The sequence below is a fragment of the Chelonoidis abingdonii genome, chromosome 10 (genome assembly GCF_003597395.2).
Source record: "Chelonoidis abingdonii isolate Lonesome George chromosome 10, CheloAbing_2.0, whole genome shotgun sequence".
Taxonomy (NCBI): domain Eukaryota; kingdom Metazoa; phylum Chordata; order Testudines; family Testudinidae; genus Chelonoidis; species Chelonoidis abingdonii.
The window spans coordinates 39,360,375-39,379,040 of NC_133778.1; the positions used below are offsets into that span (position 1 = coordinate 39,360,375).

Genomic DNA, 18,666 nt, shown 5'->3' on the forward strand with positions numbered 1-18,666 from the left:
GTACCACAGAAACTCTATGGATAGAAATTCCATGCTTGAACAACAAGGATGGTGAAGGTGACTGTGAAATGCCCAAAGAGATTAGAAAGGCTACAAAGGCAGAAAATAATGGAGGATTTCAACTATCCTACTGACTGGGTACATGTCATCTCAGGAAGGGACGCAGAATAAAATTTATAGACATATTAAAAGACTGCTATTTGGACCAGCTTGTCCTAGAATTCACAAGGGGAGAGGCAAATCTTGATTTAGCCATAAGTGGAATGCAGGATCTGATCCAAGAGGTGAATATAGCTGAACCGCTTCATAACAGCAACCATAATGTAATTAAATTTAACATCCTTGGGGGGGGGATGCTAAAGAATCCCACCACGGTAGCATTTCACTTCAAAAAGGGGAACTACACAAAAATAAGGAAGCTAGTTAAACGGAAATTAAAAAGAATAGTTGCAAGGGTGCAGTGTGTGCCGACTGCATGGAGACTATTTAAAAACACCATAATAGAGGCCCAAACTAAATGTACACCACAAATGAAAAACACAGTAAGATCAAAAAAAATTCCAGCATGGTTAAACAACAGAGTAATTAAGAGGCAAAAATACATCCTTTAAAAATTAGAAGTCAAATCTTAGTAAGGAAAACAGAAAAGGAGCATAAATTCTGACTAGTTAAGCAAAAAAGCCTAATAAGGCAGACCAAGAAAGAACTGGAATACTGAGGTGCTAAAGAAGTACTCAAGAAAGACAAGGCTATTGTGGAGAAGCTAATGAATTCTTTGCATTAGTATTCAGTGCAGAGCATGTGGGGGAGATCCCCACAGTTGAGTCATTCTTTTTAGGTAACAAATCTGAGGAACTGTCCTAGATTGAGGTGTCATTACAGGAGCTGTTGGAACAAATTGATAAATTAAACAGTAATAAGTCTCCAAGACCAGATGGTATTCACTCAAGAGTTCGGAAGCAACTCAGATATGACATTGCAGAACTACTAACTCTGGTATGTAATATATCATTTAAAATCAGTCTCTGTACCAGATGACTGGATAGTAGCTAATGTAACATCTATTTTTAAAAAAAGACTTCTGACCGCTAATTGCCAGGATCGCTTCTGTAAGCCTAACCTCAATACCAAGCAAGTAAAGAACAGAATCATCAGATACACAGATAAACACGATATGTTGGGGATGAGTCAACATGGCTTTTGTAAAGGGAAATCATGCCACACCAATCTATTAGAATTGTTTGAGGGATACAGTATACTTGGACTTTCAGAAAGCCTTTGACAAGGTGCCTCACCAAAGGATCTTAAGCAAAGTAAGCTGTCATGGGATAACAGGGAAGGTCCTAGTAACTAGTTAAAAGATAGGAAACAAAGGGTAAAAATAAATGACCATTTTTCACAACAGAGAAAGGTAAATAGCTGGGTCCCCCAAAGACAGTGGTGGGCAACCTGTGGCCCATCAGAGCAATCTGATTGTGCGCCACGAGACAATGTAATTGTAAATGGGGAATCATTATCAAGCTGATGTGTTTCCAGCAGTGTTTCCAATGGGGACTGGTTCTTGGCCCTATATTATTTAACATTTTTATCAATGATCTGGAAGAAAACAAAATCATCCCTGATAAAGTTTGCAGACGACAACAGTTGGAGTGTGGTAAATAATGAAGAGGACAGGTCACTGATTCAAAGTGATCTAGATTGCTTGGTAAAGTGGGCAAGCAAACAATATGTGCTTAATATGCTTAAATATAAAGGCATACATCTACAAATATATATTATAGGCCATGCTTATAGGATGGGGGCCTCTATCTGGGGAAGCAGTGCCCCTGAAAAAGATCAGAGGATGATGGTGGATAATCAGTTGAACATGGGCTCCCATTGTGACACTGTGGCCAAAACAGCTAATGTGATCCTAGCATGTATAAATAGGGGAATCTCGAGTAGGACAAGAGAGGTTATTTTACCTCTATATTTGGCACTCATGTGACTGCTACCAGAATACTGTGTTCAGTTCTGGTGCCCATAATTCAAGACGGAGGTCAGACTAGATAATGACAACAGTCTCTTCTGGCCTTGGCATCTATGAATTTTCACAGGAAGGGGTTATTTTGGCTGATATCTCACTCCTGAGGGTCACAAAGACACAGAGCTCCCGGTTGCAGCTGGCATCCCAAAGCTGCCCAGACGTGTGTGCTGCCACCCTATTTACTTCAATGGTACAAGCTGAATTCACCACAGTGTGGCATGGGAAAATTTCCCATCTCAGGGGAAGAAATTAGGCTGTGACCCCTAGAAATCTTTGGGAGAGGATGGCAGAGTATCTCCATGAAAGTTTCATCAAGATTTCTCAAGAGGATAGAAGAGAAATCCTATTCTGATAAACAGAGTACTCTACATGGCCCATCGCCTAGCCCAACAAGCCAAAGAACTGAAAAGCTGATGTGTCGTTAACTCTGTTTCTGTTAGTTCTACCCCTACTTGAGCACAGAACACTATTCTGATACGGACTGTGTAACTGAAATACCATAAAACACTTCTTAGGATTTATTCTCTAACATAATATCAGTAAGCAACAAAAAATCAATATTTTTGTCAAACACGGGAGGGAAACAGGGAGGGAAATAAGGTTTTAGAGAAAGGAAAAGCAAAAAAAAATATATATGCAAGGAATAATGCACGTAAACACTTACTCAAGCTTCCTTCTCCTTCTCTTGACCGGGCTCAATTGTGCTTGTCTGGCAGGACTGGCTAGACTTCTGCAGAGTTTCAAACTGGTCCTGGAACATGCCATGGTTTCAGTTCCCCACTGTTTCCTCCCTCCTCTTCCTCCACGCTGTTCATGGCAGAAGTGTCTATCTCTGGCACCTCCAAGGTATCCAAACTTGTCTGCAGGGTGCTGGTTGGGTCTCTACCAAGTATGCCAAGGAGTTCGTTGTAAAAGTGGCAGGTCTGCGGGGCAGCAGCAGATTTCTTGTTGCCCTTCTTCGTTTTCTGGTATGTTTGGCACAGTTCCTTCACTTTCACACGGCACTGCTGTTGATCCCTGTAATGCCCCTTTGCCGCTGGCCCGCTGCTTCCCATAGCTCCCATTGGCAAACTACGGCCACTAGGAGCTGCGGGAGGCCGTGCCTGCAGACGGTCAACGTCAGCAAAATGTCTCACCGCCTGGAACCAGATTACTTAGATGGGCCACACTACTGGGCCAGAGGCTAATGAAGTAATGACAGCAATCAACCTATCTTCTGGGAACAGTTAAAGGACAGAAAGGAAGTGAAAGGGGAAGGCTGGCAGAGCCGCAGGGTAGAGGATCTCACGATAGTGAAGTCTTGCCTCTCCATTCCCAGAGAATGGACTATTGGGGAAGTTTACATCCAATTGTATGTTGCTGCACAAGGGACTGTGCTGGTGAAGTGGTAGAGGAGTCCTAATACATAACATACTGGTACTTATAAACTCAGAAGTGTCCAAGCTGTTTGTGGTGATCCAAAGGGCAAGAAGGGGGCCTGTTACAGTGCCCCCAACAAAATACAATAAGGTAACCAACCAGACACAACCTATCCCCAGTAGCTGTTATAGATGGACTGGTCACCAGACCAGACAAAGATGCAGAAGAGAGAAAAAGGCACTTTAATATCTTTTTTTTTTTAAATAAACAGAGTGTTTATAATTTGAGCTATGTAGCAAATACAGTCAAATTGCTATTTTTCCTCTCTTTTTATATTTTGGCACTACCTCAACCTAGAAAAGTAAGTGTATGAATATATTTAAATATTTTCCTCCAAAGAAAGTACCATACAAATAAACACACAATTTCCCCTGATTATTGTTTCTGAATTAATTTAATTAGAAGTCACTTAAAAAGATATATTTTATTAAACATTAGTGCAAGTGTAAGTTCTGTCACATACCTTTATCATTCTACTAGATAAACATTTTTTACCTACTACTCATTCATTTTGTTTCTAAATACAATATCACGTATCTGGCAACCCAGCATTATAAGCAGTAGACTAATCGTAGAAAACAAACTACACAGACAAATGGTACAGAAGAACTTTAGGCTTGTCTACACGGTACTTTAAACTGTACCAGAGGGATGTAAATTTTAGCCCACACTAACACGTTGTGCACTAACTGATACCTGTGGACCCTGCTGGCATGCACTAAAAGTTCCCTAGCACATGTTAACGTAGTCCCATTTCAAAAAGTACTATATTAATGCGCTCTAGGGAACTTTTAGTGCATACTAGCAGGATCCACATGGGATAGTCAGTGTGTGACATGCAAGTGAAAACTAAAATTTTCACCTCTCTGGTGCAGACCAAAGCACCATGTAGACAAGCCCTTAGTGGTATATAACCTGATTTTGTGTCTGTAATGAATGAATCAACTATCCTAAACCCAACAGCCTTTTACCCTACAATAACATGTACAGAAAACTAGTTGATTCTGTTCTTAAAGGAACACTGTTTGGCCCCAGTACTCCAGTGTACTACAGCAGCTTTGCATTGCTCTGGCAGCACAGAGAAGCCCTGAAGCTGATGTACCTAGGCATAGGATTCTTCGGTAACATAGAGGAATCTTCAAGTGGTATGAAGCTAACATAGCAGAGCTCCTATGCTACCTCCTCCCCTGGTTGCTGCCATAAGGGGGTACGGCTGCAATATCCTTGTACCCAGCTGATTGCAGGAGGGCATTGGCAGCCAGCATAGTTTAAAATAGCCTTTAAACTTATCTGATTTATGATGAGGATTGGCTGTTCCCCTTCCCTCTGCACTTCCAGAGGTGGGTGGTTGTTGTAATACAGGTGGCGCTGGCCATGCTCCCTTCTCCAGCTTCCCGCCAGATAATTAATTATAAAGTAATTACTGAGTAAAACTGTTAGAATTACCAGAATACCAACCAGTGACCTAGGCTAATGGGCCCACAAATGGTAGTCATAAAAAATTAAATGTTGTTCCTTGGCCATTTAAGACATAGCAGGGAGTGGGAGCAATTGCTGGAGATGCTGCTAGCAGAAAGGACATTTCTGGGTAAGAATTTCCCATTCTGTGGCCCACTATCTCAGATGTCTGGGAAGTAGTGAGCAGCGAAAATAAGTAGGTAGGGATAAAGAAAGGACAGTTACCTGTTCCATAACTGGCGTTCTTTGAGATGTGTTGCTCAAGTGTATTCCACAGTAGGTGTGCATGCTCGCCACCCGCGCGCCGGTGCCGGAAGTTTTTCCCTTAACAGTACCTGTAGTGGGGGAGCACCGCTGCGACCACTAGAGTGGTGCCTCTATGTCATGCTATAAGGGGAGCTGCGCACTCCCCCCACCCTCAGTTCCTTCTTGCCAGACAACTCCGACAGAGAGGAAGGAGGGTGGGATGTAGAATAGACATGAGCAACACATCTCGAAGAACACCAGTTACAGAACAGGTAACTGTCCATTCTTCTTCGAGTGTGTATTCCACAGTAGGTGACTCCAAGCTATATCTGATGGAGGTGGGTAGGAGTTTAAGGGTTTCCGGGATGGAGTACCGCCCTACCAATCCAGACGTCATCTTGTGTTTGGGAGATGATCGCATAGTGCGATGAAAAGGTGTGGACAGAGGACCACGTGGCAGCTCTACAAATACCCTGAATAGGGATGTGAGATACATATGTGGCTGATGAGTCCTGAGCTCTCGTAGAATGCGCCTTCACGATAGGTGGCGAGGGAATCCCTGCCAGATCGTAATACATGCGTATGCATGAGGTGATCCAGCTGGAAATTCACTGGGTAGAAACCAGTTGCCCCCTCATGTGTTTGGCCAATGCAACAAAAAATTGCAGGGATTTCCAGAACGGCCTGGTTCGATCTAGGCAACAGGCCAGTGCCCTACACACATCTAGCATGTGTAGGCATCATTCCTCATCAGAGGAATGGGGCTTGGGACAGAGTATCGGAAGGAAAATGTCCTGATTCATATGAAAAACCGAGACCACTTTCGGCAGAAAAGCCAGGTGCGGCCAAAGCTGGATCTTATCTCTGTGGAAGACCGTATATGGGGGTTCCGAGGTTAGAGCCCTAAGCTCCGAGACACGGAGGGCTGAAGTGATCGCCACCAGAAATGCTACTTTCCATGATAAGAGGGACCAGGAACACGTGGCCAAGGGTTCAAAAGGGGGATCAATGAGGCAGGAGAGCACTACATTCAGGTCCCATAGTAGGACGGGGGGCCTGGCGTAAGGGAATGCCCGATCCAGTCCTTTCAAAAATCGGGATGTCATGTGATGGGAAAATACCGAGTGACCATGCACCGGAAGGTGGAAAGCCGAAATGGCCGCTAAGTGTACCCACCCTGACCGAGGCAGGAGCTAGCGCTGAGTCCTAAGGTACAGGAGGTAATCGAGAATGAGTTGGAGCAATGAGGATGATGGGGAAATATCCCTTTCTCTCACCCACCTAGAGAACCTAGAACATTTGACCAGGAAGGTCTGTCGTGTGGATGACTTTCTGCTTTCCAGCAGAATTTGCCTGACATCCTCCGAACACCTCCCTTCCTCCTCGTCTAACCATGGAGCAGCCACGCTGTCAGATGAAGCACGGCCAAGTTGGGATGGAGGAGGCATCCCCCCTCCTGGGAGAGAAGATCCTGCTGAAGCGGTAGCCTGCGCAGGGGGGCCACTAGAAGCTGCAGGAGGGTTCCATACCAATATTGCCGGGCCCAATCCAGGGCTATGAGGATAACCCTCGACTTGTCTGCCGACACTTTCTGTAAGACCTTGCCTATCAGGGGAAATGGTGGAAAGGCATAGTACAGGTGGCCCGACCACCGAATCAGGAACGCGTCCGAGATCAACCCCCTGCTTACCCCGGCCCTGGATCAGAACTGGGGGCAGAGACGATTCTGGATGGTAGCAAAGAGATCTACCTGGGGAGCTCCCCACTCTCTGAAGAGTTGCCGGGTGACCTTCCAGTGGAGTACCACTCATATTGGTGGGAGAAAACCCTGCTGAGGTGATCAGCTTGCGTATTGTGAGTGCCAGGTAGGTGAAAAGCCCTCAGAGAGATATCGTGGGCTATGCAGAATTCCCATAGGTCCAGGGCTTTCTGGTACAAGGCCAAGGAAGTGCATGCCCCCTTGCCTATTGATGTAATACATCATGACCGTATTGTCCGTGAGGACTCTGATCATCTTTCCCCGTAGGTGCGGGCTGAAAGCTACGCACGCCAGGCGTACCACCCTGAGTTCCCTGACATTTATGTGCAGGGACAATTCCAAGGTCAACCATCTGCCCTGGGTTTGGAAGCTCCCCATATGGGCTCCCCACCCCAGGTCCGAGGCGTCTGTCACCAGATCTAGTGAGGGAGGGGTCTCTCGGAAGGGAATCCCTTGTAACATGTTACTCTGGAGGGACCACCATTGCAGGTCAGCTACTACGTTGGGAGGTAACATGACCACCTTGTCCAGGTCATCCCTGGCCTGGGAATATTCGGAGGCCAGCCAGAGTTGAAGGGGCCTCATTCTGAGTCTGGCATGTCGCACCATGGAGGTGCATGCTGCTATGTGGCTCAATATTTGAAGGCACAGCCTTGTCATTGTCACGGGGAAGGCTGTGACTAAAGCTATGAGACTTCTGAGTGTCTCGAACCTGTCCTAGGGGAGAGAGGCCACGGTCACCACTGAGTCTAACAGCACCCCTATGAAGTGCATGCGCTGAACTGGCACTAACGTGGACTTCTCCTTGTTCACCACTAAGCCTAGACTCTCGCAAGTGGCCAGCAGAAATTCCACCTGGGCTTGCAACTGGGACCGGGACTTGCCCTTGAGCAGCCAGTCGTCCAGGTGGGGGGGGGGGGGAAATTTGCAGCCTGTTCCTCCTGAGGTGGGCTGCCACTACCACCATGCATTTGGTAAAAACCCTGGGGGACGTGGAGAGGCCAAAGGGAAGGACTGTAAACTGGTAGTGTCCTGCCCTACCCAGAAGTGGAGGAAGTACCTGTGACCCTCAAAAATATGGATGTGGAAATACGTATACTGGAGGTCCAGGGCTGCGAACCAATCCCCCGGGTCTACAGACGGAATAAGAGAGGCCAGAGAAACCACAGAGAACTTGTAATGGACCATAAATTGGTTGAAGTTCCGCAGGTCGAGGATGGGCCTGAGCCCGCCTTTTGCCTTCGGAATCAGGAAATACCAGGAGTAAAACCCTCTGCCCTGGAATTCCCGAGGTACCTTCTCCACTGCACTCAGTGTGTGGAGGCGCGTCACCTCCTGGTTTAGAAGGAGGGCATGCTCTGGGTCCCCGGGGACCTCCGGGGGCATGGGGTGGGGGGCAAAGCGAACTGCAACATGTAGCCCTTGGAAATGGTGCTGAGGACCCACTGGTCCGACGTTATACAGTTCCATTGCGCTCAGAAGGCAAATAAATGGTTGAACACTTTATAACTGTGGGGGCTTCCCTGGCAACGGGCCCGGTGACCCCCGGCAAAGAGTCAAAAGCACCTCTTCCCCTGCCTCTTGCCCTTTGAGGGGCCTGGTCACGGGGCCAAGCAGGACTGGCACTGGGACCTGCGTCTCTGCTCCCTCGGCCTGTTAGGTAGGGATTCATATCTGCCTCTAGCTGGAGGGGCCGAGGTCTGTGGCCTGGGTTTGTCCTTCGCTGGCAGGACATATAGGCCCAGAGTTTGCAGGGTGGTGTGGGAGTCTTTCATCCCATGCAGACGGATGTCTGTTTGATCCACAAACAGGGCCTTTCCCTTGAAGGGCAGGTCCTGCATGAGAGATTGGGACTCCGCGGACAGCCCCGACAGCGAGAGCCACGATGCCCTGCACATGGAAATGGCCGAGGCCATCGAACAGGCCACTGTATCCACTGTGTCCAAAACCGCTTGAAGAGCTGCTTTCGCCGCTGCCACTCCTTCGTTGACCAAGGCTCTGAAGTCCCTCTTGTCCCTTTCCTGGAGAAGGGGTTCAAACTTTGTCAGGAAACCCCACAAATTAAAATCATACCGGCTCAGTAGGGCTTGGTGATTTGCCACCCTGAGCTGGAAGCTCACCGATGAATAAACCTTCCTGCTGAAGGCATCCAGTCTCCTGGCATCTTTATCCTTGGGGTTGGGCATGTGTGATCATGCCTTTCCCAGTGGTTTACAGACTCCACCACAAAAGAGTTGGGTGCCGGGTGAGAGTACAAGTATTTGTGCCCTTTTGCTGGCACAAAATACTTTCTCTCTGCCTTTTTAGAAACACATGTCAAGGAGCCCGGGGTTCACCAAAGCGAAGTCGATATGTTGGCCACCCTTTGGTGGAGAGGTAAGGCCACACAGCCTGGTGCCGAGGAGGACAACATGTTGACAAGGTGTCCAACGGCTCCTCCATCTCTTCAGCCTGAAGCTGGAGATTCGAGGCCACCCACTTAAGGAGTTCTTAGTGAGCCCTGAAATCTTCCTGTAGGGCAGGTGGTGGTGCCGCTATGGACTCCTCCGGTGCCGGTGACCATGGGGGACGGCGTGGCCCGGGGATGGGCGGCTGGGTGCCGAAGCCAAAGTCGCTGAGGAACACACAGTGCTGTACGAGCGTCAGGAGTGTCCACGGCCGTGTCAGTGCTGACCTCGAGATTTAGACCTTGACGACGAAGACGTGTACCTCTCGGAGGTGCTGCTTCTAGATTCCCCCTGGCGATCATGGCTACGGCGCCTGGGTGCTGATGACGGTCGAGGGGTGTTCCAAGCATGACATCTGTCGGAGCGAAAAGTCGAATCTGAGCGTTGGTGCCGATGGCATCGAGACCTGCTCCTATAGCTTCAATGGTTAGAGGAGTGTCGATGCCTCTTGCCTCAGTGCCTGTGACCTCTGTGGGTAGTGGAGGACCCTCGAGACTCCCTCTCAGGAGAATTGGCCAATGGAGTGGAAGTCTGGTGCGGGCTCCGGGATGGCCCCTCGGAATGGGTAGGTATCTCGTCCTCAGAGCGGGGGCTATGCTGGACCAGGGAGGGTTGATGAGCTCCCAGCAGTGGCTTCCCTCGGGATCAGGGGCCCATCTCAGGCAGGGCACCCGGCACCAGGGGGGGCGAGGATGTCACACGCTGCCTGTGCTGCCTCCAGCGTTGACGGCATTCTCACCGCAGGAGAGGCATGCGCAGACAGGACCGGACTACTCCGCTCAGCGCGAGTCGGAGGTCTGGCTCCCAAGGGAGACTGTGGGCTGCCCAACTCAGCTCCGGCCTCACCCCTGTCCTTCTCTCGGCACCACTGAGTCTTCTCTTGCTTCTTGGTGGGGGAGCGGTGCCGACTAGTAGATGGAGCCTCGCTTCGCACCGATGACTCGCCCAGTGCCGAGTCGGGTCGGCATGCTGGTGCCGGGGCCAGTGCCGACTCCATTAGCAGGGCCTGGAGTCGGATCTCTCTTTCAGGCTTCATTCGAGGTTTGAATGATCTGCAGATTTTACAACACTCAGTTACGTGAGTCTTGCCCAGATAGCAAAGGCACTTAGAGTGTGGGTCGCTCCTGGGCATAGAACTGCGACAGGAGTCGGACAACTTGAAGCCTGGGGCACGGGGCATGCCCCAAGCCAGGCAACTAACTAGAAAAAACTATCTACGAAGGAGAGTTGTACTACTAAGGCTAGAAGCACTACAGCTGGAGCACGAATTTCCAACTACCCTCACTGATGGCAAGAAGGAACTGAGGGTGCGGGGAGTGCGCAGCTCCTCTTACAGTGCGATATAGAGGCACCACTCTAGGGGTCACAGCGGTGCTCCTCCACTATGGATACTGCTAAGGGAAAAACTTCCAGCACCGGTTCACGTGGTGAGCACGCACACCTACTGTGGAATACACATGAGCAATCACTCGAAGAAGAACCAGACTGTTTACTTTCAAAGGGAGAGGTCTTCCAGGTAGTACATCAAGTCATCTAGATATTTGGCTAGCTTTACAACAAGCTATATAAAAAACACTTGTGAAGTCAATATAAGCTAAAATTTCATACAACTCCAACTCCAAAATGAATTGAAATAGAACAGTCAAAGGAAATGTTCAGGACTAAAGCAAACCACCTCTAGCTGCTGTTATACAGTATATAGAGGCAGAGTACATGGAGCAGTATATAAAGGCAAAAATTCTAGTGGCACACTGGAGAAGCGGTCATGGCCAGTTCAGGCTGTGCTGCACCACCTCCAGAACTGCAGAGAGAACAGCTCAGCCATCTCAGAATTGTGGGAGATGCTGGGCTGCAAAAATAAAATAAACGTCAATAACTCACTTAACGGATAAGAGAGAGATGTGTATACCCAGTTGAGTACATTTATTAAAATATTCCTGTAGTTAAAAGACTGTCAAGCAATTCAGTTCACAGCTTGTAAAAATAATTGTTTTGGTTCTTTGAGAAGAGGCAGTTTTTATCATCATTTCCATACTTGCTTTCAAAATATCAAAACTATTAAAAATTCAGTGGTGACTAAAACTGGCTACACATTATATTACCTTGCAGATAGGATCCAGTAAGTCAACAAAATATAAAGCCATGCAAGAAGCCTTCTGTGATAAAAAATGACTCGGTTCACTGCTTACAATGCTAATGTACAAAGTCTACATGACAGGACAAATGATGATGAATTCAGACTGAGTATGGACTATGAAATTTATTTATGCAAAGTGATGGGAGAATAAGATGGAGACCTCCATTTGAGAAGTGCCTAGTCTAGGGTATGTCTACACTATGGCAACTTTACCCACATAGCTACAGTCCCATATCTATGCTAGCATAACCCCATAGTGTAGATGCAGCCTTCATTAATGGAAGGGGTTTTCCATTGGTGTAAGAACATCATCGCCCCAAACAACAGTAGGTAGGTCAATGGAAGCATTCTTCCTTCAATTTAGCTGTGTCTACATTGGGGGTTGAGTCGACATAGCGATGGCATTCAGGAATGTGGATATTTTCACACTCCTGACTGATGTAGCTGTATGTCAACCTAAATTTTAAGTGTAGATCGGCCCTAGTTGAGAAACCCTCCAATCCTGTAACTGACTCAATGTGGGTGCAAGCAATGTGACCAGTTAGGTATTTCAGCCATAAGTGCATTCAGACAGAATGTCAGTAATGTCAACAATACATTTAATCATAGGTAGAAATGGAAACACGGTTTCCAGTTATGTAGATATAATTAGTTTATTTAAGACTTTATGCCATACACTTACAACAACAAAACAAAAGCATACAGTTCACATTTTGAGTTAGGATCTAGCAAAGTTAGCCCTTCTATATTATAAAGAGAAAAGTCAAAGGAAGAGTCCTCACCTGTAACTATGCCATAGTTAGGAGGTTCAATAATAGCTCCATAGAACTGAATGATGTTTTTGTGACTGAGCACACTGAGTATTTCTGCCTGTTCAAAACCAAAAGAAAAAGTTCGACAATTAATAATAAAATGTATTTACTGCAATAATATATATTAGACTCCATGCACAAACCACACGTATCATATATGAATCAGAAAAATAATGTCCACGTGGGGTATTCTCCTTAGAAAACCTACCTGTTTCAAAACACAGAGAGAGTTTGGAAAATGCAGAGTTCTCAGCACTTCTGCAAACCAGGCCACTTTTTAAGTGCCTAAATGAGGATTTAGGAGACTAAGTTTTAAAAAAAAACAAAACATAAAACCTAGTCAAAAAAGATTTTGGGGGGTTTGTTTTACAGTGGTGTGTTTAATTTTTGGGACTTTCAACATCTGCAGCTCTATAGTATATTCCAATAATAATAATAAAAAATTAAATGCTTATTTTAAAAAATACTCAATGATTTAAAAAAACAAACACGTTATTGTTTTACACACACACTCTAGAAATGGAGGCTTATAGAATGCAAACACAGCCGTATTATATATTATCCCTCACAAAAATGCCTTCCTTGAAATATTACATTAACCTCTGAGCTTCTACTACTTAGATCAGTCACAAGCATTGGAAGGAAACAAAGTCATGGTCAGTAAAGCAGTCAGCCCCACTGAGTAATAATACATAAAAAAAATAAGGGACCTTGGCAAGCTTTATTACAGCAGCTACAACTACCCTAACAAATATAAAGCCACTGGCAAAACAAACCCAATTCGTCTCTAGATTTTGTACTGAGTGCCATGGTATGAATATACATGTGCACGTGGAAGCCTATAGATGTGTAATAAGTAAACATTTCACATGGCAGCTATAGTTTTTCCTCTTGCAGCCTTTCCCAAATAACTTCATCAAGGTTTGAATTAGCATCTTGTATGCTATGGTTTGCATATGCTGAATGCAAAAGTTTAATCATAGCCTTGAACTTAACCCCAAGATTTCTGATTGCACTGTGTACTATGTTGTTTCCCCTGCTCAATGAGATTTGAGTTATTATCACAAATGAACAGAGTGTAATGCACAAACAACTTCAATAGGACATAGAATTTATATTCTACAGGTGTGATACATGCATTTCTGTATGCATGATACATGGAGAGTTTCAAAATTCTTTTTCAATGTTCTGTCCCTCCACAGCATAATTAAATAATTTTGATTTTTTTTTTAAAAGTCTCATTATGTTTTCATGAGAGGTGCAAAATCATATTTGAGGCTTTTGTAAGGTTATTGTGAATTTCAATGCTGGACCTGATTCACCTGGATAGGTGCAAGGGCATTTAATTTGCACCTACCTAAGCAAACTGTGCCAGAGGTGTGATTCACTATCAACAAAGGACAGACAGTAATATTCCTGCTATCCCCGCAGGGAATCTGCCAGTGGGCTGGAGCTTTGAACTCCAACCACAGCTCCACAGATACCCTGTCAGCAGCTGTTAAAAGATTCTGACTAATATTCCTATATTGCCTGCTTGAATATTAGATCTCAGTCCCTGAATCCTAACAATATCATGAAAAGTGAGATGAACAAATCCAAGTCTCTTAATTCAGGCCCAACACAAATGAATACATCTAGGATTCTTTTGTTTTGTTCAACACCCCTGTGCCCTGAAGGAAAAAAACAAAACAAAACAAAAAAAACCTCTTCTGGTCTGACCACCTGAAAACTCACATCTCTTCACCTAGAAATATGATGCCACAATTAAAAAATACTCCATGTACCATGGCTTGTGTTATTTTTTTTCATGCTAAACTTCCCAGGATCATGCTTTTAGGCTCTAAATATACCAAGAATTTAACTGAGAACCATTAAAACATATTAAAATCATGTGATAACACGATTTTCAATTTCATTGTAAGAAAGGCCCAAAGCAGGTACTTTGTACTTTAAGCTCTGATCCTGTAATAGCTCACAAGCAAGAGGAATGTTGTGCCTATTCAGAGCCTCACTGAAGTCAAATGAATCTATTACTGCACTATCAATTGCAGGATCAGAATCTAAGGGTATGGCCTCTAACTGCAGTGTAGACAGCTGGCTCGGTTTGGACTATGGGGCTGGTCCCAGAGCTCGTAGTCCTGCCCAAGCCTTGAAGTCTACATTGCAATGAAACAGCCCCAAAGCCCGAGCCCCATGAGCCCAAGTCAGCTGACATGGCCCAGGCTCGGCTGTCTAAATGCAGCATAAACATACTCTAAGAGTCCAAGTCAAACCATTAACTCAGATGATGTAGAGGATACTACCATACATTATTTACAATGTAGTAACATACACACTTTGGTCCCTTCAGGGCAGTTACAGGCATTGATATACCCATTGCTTTTAATGCATGTACTTCTTGATATTATGCTGCTGTTCACATCTCTTAATTAAGATGTAACTGATGCCAGAGCAAGCTTGTACCTAGGATTGGGGGAAGCAGCTATTAATCATCCATAAAATCCCCCAAATTAGGAGGTCATAAAAAACATCTCCCCGTAAGGGCCATTATTCCTAGAGAGAAATCTTTTCTAGGCCTCTTTTAAATCAATCACTCTGCTGTCTTCAGAGCTGGAGATTCCAGCCAGTTCCTTTCACTTGCTCTTTTCCATGGCTCAGCTGTGGATTACATTAGCCAATTTGCAGCAGGGACCAAACAAACAGCCAGTCATCTTTATCAATGCAATTGTGCTTTGAAAATCTTTTCTCCCCTTCTAACATGGATGTTCCATATTCTAAGTATAAACTCATAGATGGTCACTACTTGACTAAATAGCTAAGGACCAGATTTTCAAAGTTATTTAGTGGGATTTTCAAAAGCATCCGGGCATTTATGAAAATCCCCCTAGGTACCTATCTGCAACTTTAGGTACCTAAACCTAAGTGACTCAGTCATACACAACCTGGACACACAGTTGAACTACAATTTGGAATGCAGGACAATCACAAGTGGCATCTAATTTACTGATGATACCGCACACCCAGTCATAGGATAAATCCTTGGCTAGTCACAAGCTAATAGCAATCATCACATCACATTACCAACCACTCATCACACAATATTCTAAAACAGTTCTGGATGAACCTGAGCACTTGCTGATCTCTGTTAACAATATGTATTCCACTGAAGCCCAGATTGGACAGCATTTGGGGGGGGGGGGCATGAATCAGAAAACCAAACCAAACTACTTTGCTATGTTTGAAAACTAAACCACTGACAAGAAATTAGAAGACAAAACAAAGTACATTAAATACATATTTTAATTAAATTAACGCTCATGAAGTGGGCCAGTGTAGCAGCACTAGAACATGAAGTCCTGTCTTTACTCGCAAGACACACAGAGTGCAGGCAGCAGGAGTGCAAGCTACCTCAGTGCACCCTGACTTTGTGCCCAACCTTGACCTCTCAGAATCATCTCTCCTGTTGAAAAGATAGTTTAATCTTTATGTCCATTTGCCAATGAAAGTATCAGTGAACACCAATTGTCATGGTGGATAGTGTGCTCTGGACATCTGTTAACTAAGAACTGAACAAGGACCTCACCACAGATGCCTCTAAACACCACCTATACGGTTTCTATTAGTGTAGTGCTTTGTATTCTAGTGCAAATACATATGCATCAATATGAATTCTCTGTGTTCTTTGCCGTCAGTATTAGAGCCCCCTAAGCCTTGGCTATAATCATGAATAGCCCCAATACAATACTGCATTTACTGACCACAAATCAGTATACCTTTGCCTGTGCTGACCCTTGAGTGTAGACAAGGCAAGCCAGGGCCTGCACTGCTTGAACTAATCAGGATATATACCAAAGACATGTAAAGATAAATTCCAATTGGCTCAGGATATGTCTACACTCAAACCACTGCAGCTGCACTGCTGTAGTGCAGTGGTCACCAAACCATTGATTGAGATCGACTGGTTGATCCTGGAGCCTCTGCCAGTTGGTCGCAATCTTTGGGCCACTAAAAGTCCAGCAGCGCAGCGGGGGTCAGACAGGCTTCCTGCCTGCCCTGGCCCCATGCCACTTCTGAAAGCGGCTGGCTGCTGACACGTCTCTGCAGCCCCTGGGGGGGCAAGGAAAGGAGGGGAGGCGGCTTTGCACTCTGCCCCCATACCCAGCACTGTCCCCGCAGCTCCCACTGGCCAGGAACCGGCCAATGGGAGCTGCAAGGACAGTGCTTGCGGGCAAAGGCAGCCCACAGAGACCCGCTGCCCCCCTGCATCCCAGGGGCCACAGAGACGTGCCAGCAGCCAGCTGCTTCCAGGAGTGGTGTAGGGCGAGGGCAGGCAGGTAGCCTGGCTAAGCCCCACTGCACCGCCGCCTAGGAGCCACCTGTGGTAAACACCTCCTGGCCAGACCCTGCCCAGAGCCTCCTCCTGCACGCCAACTCCCTCCCACAGCCCGTACCCCTCACCCTCTCCTGCACCTCAACACTCTGCCCCTGCCCAAAGCTCCCTCCTGCACCAAACTCCCTCCCAGAGCCCACACCCTTCACCCCCTCCTGCACCCCAATACCGTGCACCCGCCCAGATCCCCCTCCTGCACCAAACTCCCTCCCAGAGACCGCACCCCAACACTGTGCCTTAGACCAGAGCCCCCTCTTTCACTCAAACTCCCTTCCAGAGGTCACACTCCTACCTCCTCCTGCACCCCAACACTCTGCCCCAGCCCAGAGCCCCCTCCTGCACCAAATTCCCTCCCAGAGCTTGCACTCCTCACTCTGCCCCCCACCCCCACCCCGGGGCACATAGAGACTTGCCAGCAGCCGGCCGTTTCCAGGAGTGGTGTGGGGCCACAGCAAGCAGGCAGCCTGCCTGAGCCCTGCTGTGCCACCGGTGGGCCAGAGCCTGCTCCTCACACCCCCTCCCAGGGTCGATGCAAGGATGTTTCGCACCCTAGGCAAAACTTCCACCTTGCGCCCTCCTCCGTCACCGAGCCCCCGCCCTGAGGAGGGAGCGTGGGGAGGGCCACCTGCAGCAAGTAAGGCGGGGTTGGCACAGAGGGGAACTCCAGCTCACCCCTGCCCCGCCTCCTCCTCCCTGAGCACACTGTGGTTGTCTCTCTACAATGGAGAAAGGCAGCTTGTCAACCCCCACAAATCTATGCAAGGCATGGGTCTAAAATAGTCCAGGTGATTCCATATGAACCTTACTAATCATCACCACTTATTATTCCAGCTGGTTGTGTTATAGGGAGGAGAGAGCAGGAGAGGCAGCATGGGAGAATGTGAACAGTGCATCTTTCCCCCACCCTCTGTCTGAGCATGCTGCTTCAGATCAAATTTGGAAATAAATACTGATTCTCGTTAGACCATCAGGCCAGCCAGCAGCCAACCAACTTTGCTGTTAATAAATCAGTTAATTGCACAGCATGAGGCACCTTCACTCTACGCAAAATTGCAGGGTTAGAAATGTTTAGCTACTCCAGCAATCTGATTAGCAGAACATCCCTAAGTGTTTTGTAATATTTATTAATGTATTGTGCAATAGAGTTTGAATATTTACATTCCTGTAAACAAATGTTTGCTGTGGTTATAATGGAAATCTTCAGAATCAATTAGAAGAATTTAAAGCAGACTTGACAACAATTTAGTCCCAAAGTATTACAGCATTTAAGGGCTTTGAACTCCAACATATTCCTGGGAGAATTTAAATCTTAGCTGTTCCCATGATGTTCTCTACGCTGTAAGAATGGCCAATTGGGATAACAGTTTTAATGCTTCATTTAAAACTATTCTATTTACTGATTACCAAGACTAAATGAAACACAAAATGCTGATAAAGGTGTAGGGTTAAAAGTATTATTTGTTTAGTGTTGAAATAATGGTTGGCCCTTAAACATAGAGAAAACACATTCCCAAGGACACAATATTAAGGAGCTTAATATCTAAAATTACAACACAGAATACTAGGGGAGACTAAAAGATGGATCATAAAATTGTGTAGAATTCAGGGGCAGGCACTGGTTTGCTTTAAATGTATCACTTCTCTGTTTAATGACATACCAGATCAAAACAAATCTGGTAACTCTTTTTGCACACTTTTATCTAAATATTAACAACAATAGCCTCACCTCTGTAGGCAATGTTAGAGCTCCCATAGATTTTGATGGAAGCAGGAATTGGCCTTTACTGGCTATTATTTTAATGACATTCTTTCTAAAGCTAAACCAAATATGATGCTTAAACTATATCTATTTCCTGCTCATTCTTAAGTGTGCATAAGTTAGTTCTCTTAAGACTACAGTCACGCTATATTACAAGCCCTAGAAGTTACATTCTATTACTTGTCATGAGGTTCCCCCTTCCCTATCCCTACC

The 18,666-nt window shown here is 46.0% G+C and overlaps 1 protein-coding gene across 3 annotated transcripts in view; it reads right to left on the reverse strand.

The window, feature by feature from the left end:
• MAP3K20 (mitogen-activated protein kinase kinase kinase 20) overlaps window positions 1-18,666 on the reverse strand; it is a 146,630-nt gene that overhangs the window by 92,488 nt on the left and 35,476 nt on the right. For all 3 annotated transcript variants that reach the window (XM_032784578.2, XM_032784580.2, XM_075070111.1), the window contains exon 3: window positions 12,275-12,362. In XM_032784578.2, the coding sequence (XP_032640469.1) occupies window positions 12,275-12,362 (88 nt within the window). The remainder of the gene's footprint in view (window positions 1-12,274; window positions 12,363-18,666) is intronic.